Raw genomic sequence first — 5,000 nt, 5'->3', positions numbered from 1 at the left:
CAGATCCTGCGCCGGAACGATCAGATCCGCAAGCTGGAGGCCAAACTGTCGGGTATCTCACACCTCTCTCTCTCTCTCTCTCTCTCTCTCTCTCTCTCTCTCTCTCTCCTCTTCTCCTCTCTCTCTTCTTCTCCGTCTCCTCCCCGTCTCCCCATCTTCTCTTCTCCTCTATCCTCTCATTCTCTTTCTCTCTCCTCTTCTCTCTTCTGTCGCTCGCTCCTGCGCTTCTCCCGTCTCTCTCAGTCTCATGCTCTCGCTCTGCTCTCCGCATCTCTCTCCGCCTACTCTCCTCTCAACTCCTCCCTCTCTTCCGCCTCATCTCTCGGTCTCTCCCTCATCCTCTCTCTTCTCATTCTCTCCCTCCTCCCTCTCCCTCTCGCCTCTCCTCATCCCTCCCTCCTCCCTCCCTCTCTTCTCTCTCTCTCTCTCCCCATCTCTCTCTTCCTCCCTCCCTCTCTCTCCTCTCTTCTCTCTTCCTCCCTCTCCTCTCCCTCTCTCCTCCCCCTCCCTCCCTTCCTCCCTCCTCCCTTCTCTCTCTCTCCCCCCATCTCTCCCGCCCCCCTCTCTCTCTCTCTCTCTCTCTCTCTCTCTCTCTCTCCCCCATCTCTCTCTCTCTCTCTCACATATAGTCATAAAAAAAAAACTAAAAGAAATGAAAGCGTACAGGAAGTGAAAGCGCAGGTTTTTAATCGACTTCCCCTCGCCGGAGCAGCGAGTTAGTTTAACCCGCTACACAGGAGCAGGGTTGCCAGATTGAACTGTATCAGACTTACTGAGTCCAGGCGCTGCTGTAGATCCTGGAGGTGGGAATAACCGTAGTGTTTTCTAATCAGAAGGACGTTCGTCGTCACATCAGACTTCTTATAACCAGATCCCACCTCGTACACGGGTCTCAGAACCGCCGTCTCGTGGAGTATCCGGCTTCGGTTGGCGTCGCTTGTTAGCCACAGAAAAGGATTCTGTTGTGAATCAATCTTAGATATTTTCCTCGTGTCAGTCTCATTCTGATTCTCCCTCCATTGACTTCTCTACTCAATCATTTATCCTTTTGTTTTCTCCCTCTGTTTTTTGTCCTCCCTCCTTCCCTGCTGTTTTACCCCGTGGACCCACATCCTTTCCTCCCTTCTCCCTGCGTCCTGTGTGTGTGTGTGTGTGTGTGTGTGTGTGTGTGTGTGTGTGTGTGTGTGTGTGTGTGTGGACGTCTCATCCCCTCCCCGACACTAGACTACGCTGAACAGCTTCGGCTAATGCAGAAGACGAAGGAGAAGCTTGAGATTGCATTAGAGAAGCATCAGGATTGTACGTACCTGTTCTTTTCCTCCCTCCGTTCCTCTATCCCTTCGTTCATGCATCTGTTGCTCATTTACTCCTCTGTATTTGTGTGTGTGTGTGTGTGTGTGTCATCCCCCTTCCCGACACACACCGGCACTCCTGTCTCTCCTTCCCTTTAAAAGCTCGTACTGCCTTTATCCTGATTAACGTTAACCGTAACCAGACGTGTGATCTCTCCTTCCCTTCTATTCTTAATCATCAACTTTTTATTCATCTCCATAAACCACAGAACTTTTTGTCGTCTTTCTCGCTAACGTTTTCTCTCTCGCAGCAATTAAACCTCTAAACGCCTCAGAATTTTCCTTTTTCCTATTTTTTTTTTGTCTTAACTTTATATATAATGTCGTAATAAAGTTGTCGCTAGATTTCGTGTCCTGTCTCTTTCTTTTCCCCGACCCTCAGCATCTATGCGGAAGCTACAGGACCAGAATGAAAACTTCCAGGCCAACAGAGCAAAGATGGCAGAAGGCATGGCCTTAGCGCTGGAGAAGAAGGATCAGGTGGAGGATTTCATCTGATTCATATCTAAATAAATAAACACATTTTATTCTGAACTAGACCTGGATTAACTGTGTGTGTGTCTGTGCGTGTGTGTGTCTGTGCGTGTGTGTGTCTGTGCGTGTGTGTGTCTGTGCTTGTGTGTGTGTGTGTAGGAGTGGATGGACAAGATGGCTACTTTAGAGAAGGTAGGACACTTTATCAATTACTCTCGGGTGCAGTTTGTAAGTTTGATCTGTATATAATTTCTGCCCTTCGTCCTCACTGGTGTATTTACTCACCTACGTGAGCGTGTACTCCTTTATTTTCTCACCCCTTTGCCTACTTACTAAGCTGCTTGCTAATGTACTCGTTTATTTACTCCCTTATTTTCACACTGCTCGTTTTTTTTTTTAACTGGTGGATTTTCTTACACATTTATTTAATCACTCGCTCACTCATTTATTTACATCCTGACTTACATTCTTACTAACACGCGTGTTTACTCGCTGACTCATTTGCTCGCTTACAGTAAGTACAGCCTCGCTTTCTTCCTCGGTTATTTACTCGTTTACTCACAAACTCTTACGTACTTGTTTACTCTTTTACTTACTAAAGCTCTTGTTTACTTACTCGCTCATTTGTTTGTTTGTGTAGTTTCTCAGTTAATACACAGAGATGTCGATATGTTAAGACACCGTGTTGAGTGTGTGTGTGTGTGTGTGTGTGTGTGTTTCAGGAGAAGTCCTTGTTAGAAGCTCGTCTGGATCAAAGTCTGAGTCTGTTCCAGAAGAGAGACGAGCAGGACGAGCTCGAGGGCTTCCAGATGCAGGAACTGGCCAAAGTCAAGCACATGGTCAGACGTCTTGCCTTCAACACGTGATCCGATACGTACGCCGTGTGTAATGCGACACTGAGCGCGTGTGTGTGTGTGTTTTAGCTGTTGCGTAAGGAGGAGCAGCTGAGTCAGAAGGAGCGAGAGCTGAAGCTGAGAGGAGACGAGTTAAACACGGCCCGTATCACACTCGCTCACACTCAGGATAAACTGTACGAGCTCGGGGAGGAGCACGAGGAAACGCGCAGCATCAACACACAGCTACGAGCTCACAGGTCACTGCGACACGACGACATTAAAACCGTTCCTTTATTAGGACATTTATTAAAGCTAAATCACCTCCAAATCACTTTTTTTTTGTTGCGATTCTAAACTCAGTAACTCGTCCGATTTCTTTCCTCCTCTGTAGACTTCGTCCTGCCTTCAGTTTCCGTGGTGTATGTTTACAAAATGTTCTACAACAAACAAATGCAAAGTAAAAAAAAAAAAAATCAGCATTTATTCCGATCACAACACGGCGACGTTTCGCCCATTCGGACGTCGGCGGCTTATAAACAAGTCCGATTTTTTTTATTTTTATAGTAAAAATATTGAACCTGAACTTTTTATTTATTTATTTATTTATTTATTTATTTATTTTTAATAAATAGCGCTCGTGTTTAAAAAGTGCAAGTTTACTATGTACTATAAAAATAAAGAAAAACTCAGTTTAACAATAAAACATTCCAAAGAAAGCATTCGTTTGTTTTAGACGCCCGTCTGATCTCGACTTGTGTCATAAGTGTCTGATTTTATATATTTCTCCGTGTGTTTATTGTTGTTCTAACGCACGTGGCGTAATTACGGCGACAGGGAACGTGACGGTCCTGACACCGCGGCGTCCGAAGCCCGAGAGCGTAACGGTAACAGAGTCTTGTGTCATTTACAGAGACAAGCTGCTGAGCGAGAAGGACGAAGCCGAGAGGAGGATCTCCGACCTGGCGGCCAGGGAAGAAGAGCTCCAGCAGCTCGTCAGACAAGTCTCCGAGGATTTCCAGAAGGTAAACAACACACACCTGTCTGAAACGAGAGCGCAGACACCGACGAACTCAACCGACCACAGAAGATTTTCTAATCACACAAAAGAGGATGTTACAAATAACAACATTTATTTGGATTAATGTAATAATAATAAGCTGGGGAACACGGTGGCTTAGCGGTTATCATGTTCGCCTCACACCTCCAGGGTCAGGGTTCGATTCCCACCTCCGCCTTGTGTGTATGGACTTTGCATGTTCTCCCCGTGCCTCGGGGGTTTCCTCCGGGTACTCCGGTTTCCTCCCCCGGTCCAAAGACATGCATGGTAGGTTGATTGGCATCTCTGGAAAATTGTCCGTAGTGTGTGTGTGTGTGAGTGAATGAGTGTGTGTGTGTGCCCTGTGATGGGTTGGCACTCTGTCCAGGGTGTATCCTGCCTCGATGCCCGATGACGCCTGAGACACAGGCACAGGCTCCCCGTGACACAAGGTAGTTTGGATAAGCGGTAGAAGATGAATGAATGAATGAATGAATGAATGAATAGGCTGCAAGCAGCGATTGACAGGGGCCCAAGCACCACAGGCACAAAATCGAAAACCGTCCGACTTCCTGTTGGCTGGAGACGATCGATATCATCGTGACTTTTATCCGTCTTAAGAACATATCGTACGTTTACGCACAAAGGAAACCTTTTTTTTTTTTTTCTCTCCGCTCATGTGAACTAGCTCTCAACACGGCGTGAATGTTTTGCAGGCTCAGAGCGACGCAAGATCTTTACAGAAGTCCATGGAGTCTCTACAGTCTGAACACGACGAGCTGAAACTGCGTCACGTGCAGCACAAGGGCAAGGTGAGGCGTCCCGCTCAGGGCCGAGCGACACGGAGGGAAATCGCATCGCTTCTCTCGCTCGCTCGCACTCTCTGTGTCAGCAAAATCAAGAAAGGAATAACGGAGGATTGGCGAAAACTTACAGGGTCAAAGATCACAGTCGCCTTTGAAATTTGCCGTAGTTATAATTTTATGTTTATTACGTTTACAAAACATGAAAAAAAAACAAAACTGACTTTATTTAACGTCTAAAAAATATCTAAAAAAAAAATAAATAAAAATGAATAAATAAATTAATAAATAAAATCAGCTTTTATTTAAAACTTGAATTTCTTTTTTAAATTGTAATGTTTTTTTTTTAAATGTAAATTATAATGAAAATTTTATTTAAATATATATATATATATATTTTTTTTTTTTTTTTAAATCAATTTTTCATTATAATATTTATTTGTTTGTTTGTTTATTTATTTAAATTTATCGATCACAATTTTTTTTCTCCACACGACCG

General features: G+C 44.7%; 1 protein-coding gene across 3 annotated transcripts in view; it reads left to right on the top strand.

The window, feature by feature from the left end:
- Window positions 1-5,000, top strand: part of golga1 (golgin A1) — a 16,017-nt gene that overhangs the window by 3,014 nt on the left and 8,003 nt on the right. The window contains exons 3-10 of one of the 3 annotated variants that reach the window (XM_047823134.1): window positions 1-52; window positions 1,225-1,299; window positions 1,735-1,832; window positions 1,986-2,018; window positions 2,552-2,665; window positions 2,750-2,919; window positions 3,573-3,684; window positions 4,415-4,510. The exon at window positions 1-52 is cut by the window's left edge and continues 39 nt beyond it. In XM_047823134.1, coding sequence (XP_047679090.1) covers window positions 1-52; window positions 1,225-1,299; window positions 1,735-1,832; window positions 1,986-2,018; window positions 2,552-2,665; window positions 2,750-2,919; window positions 3,573-3,684; window positions 4,415-4,510 — 750 coding nt within the window. Of the gene's footprint in view, window positions 53-1,224; window positions 1,300-1,734; window positions 1,833-1,985; window positions 2,019-2,548; window positions 2,666-2,749; window positions 2,920-3,572; window positions 3,685-4,414; window positions 4,511-5,000 lie in introns of all 3 variants that reach the window. The other 2 variants (XM_027179422.2, XM_027179423.2) reach the window with 2 other exon arrangements.

The sequence above is a fragment of the Tachysurus fulvidraco genome, chromosome 14 (assembly GCF_022655615.1).
Source record: "Tachysurus fulvidraco isolate hzauxx_2018 chromosome 14, HZAU_PFXX_2.0, whole genome shotgun sequence".
Classification (NCBI taxonomy): Eukaryota; Metazoa; Chordata; class Actinopteri; order Siluriformes; family Bagridae; genus Tachysurus; species Tachysurus fulvidraco.
The sequence above is the reverse complement of the archived record's forward strand: the minus strand, read 5'-3'. Positions and strand labels throughout refer to the sequence as shown.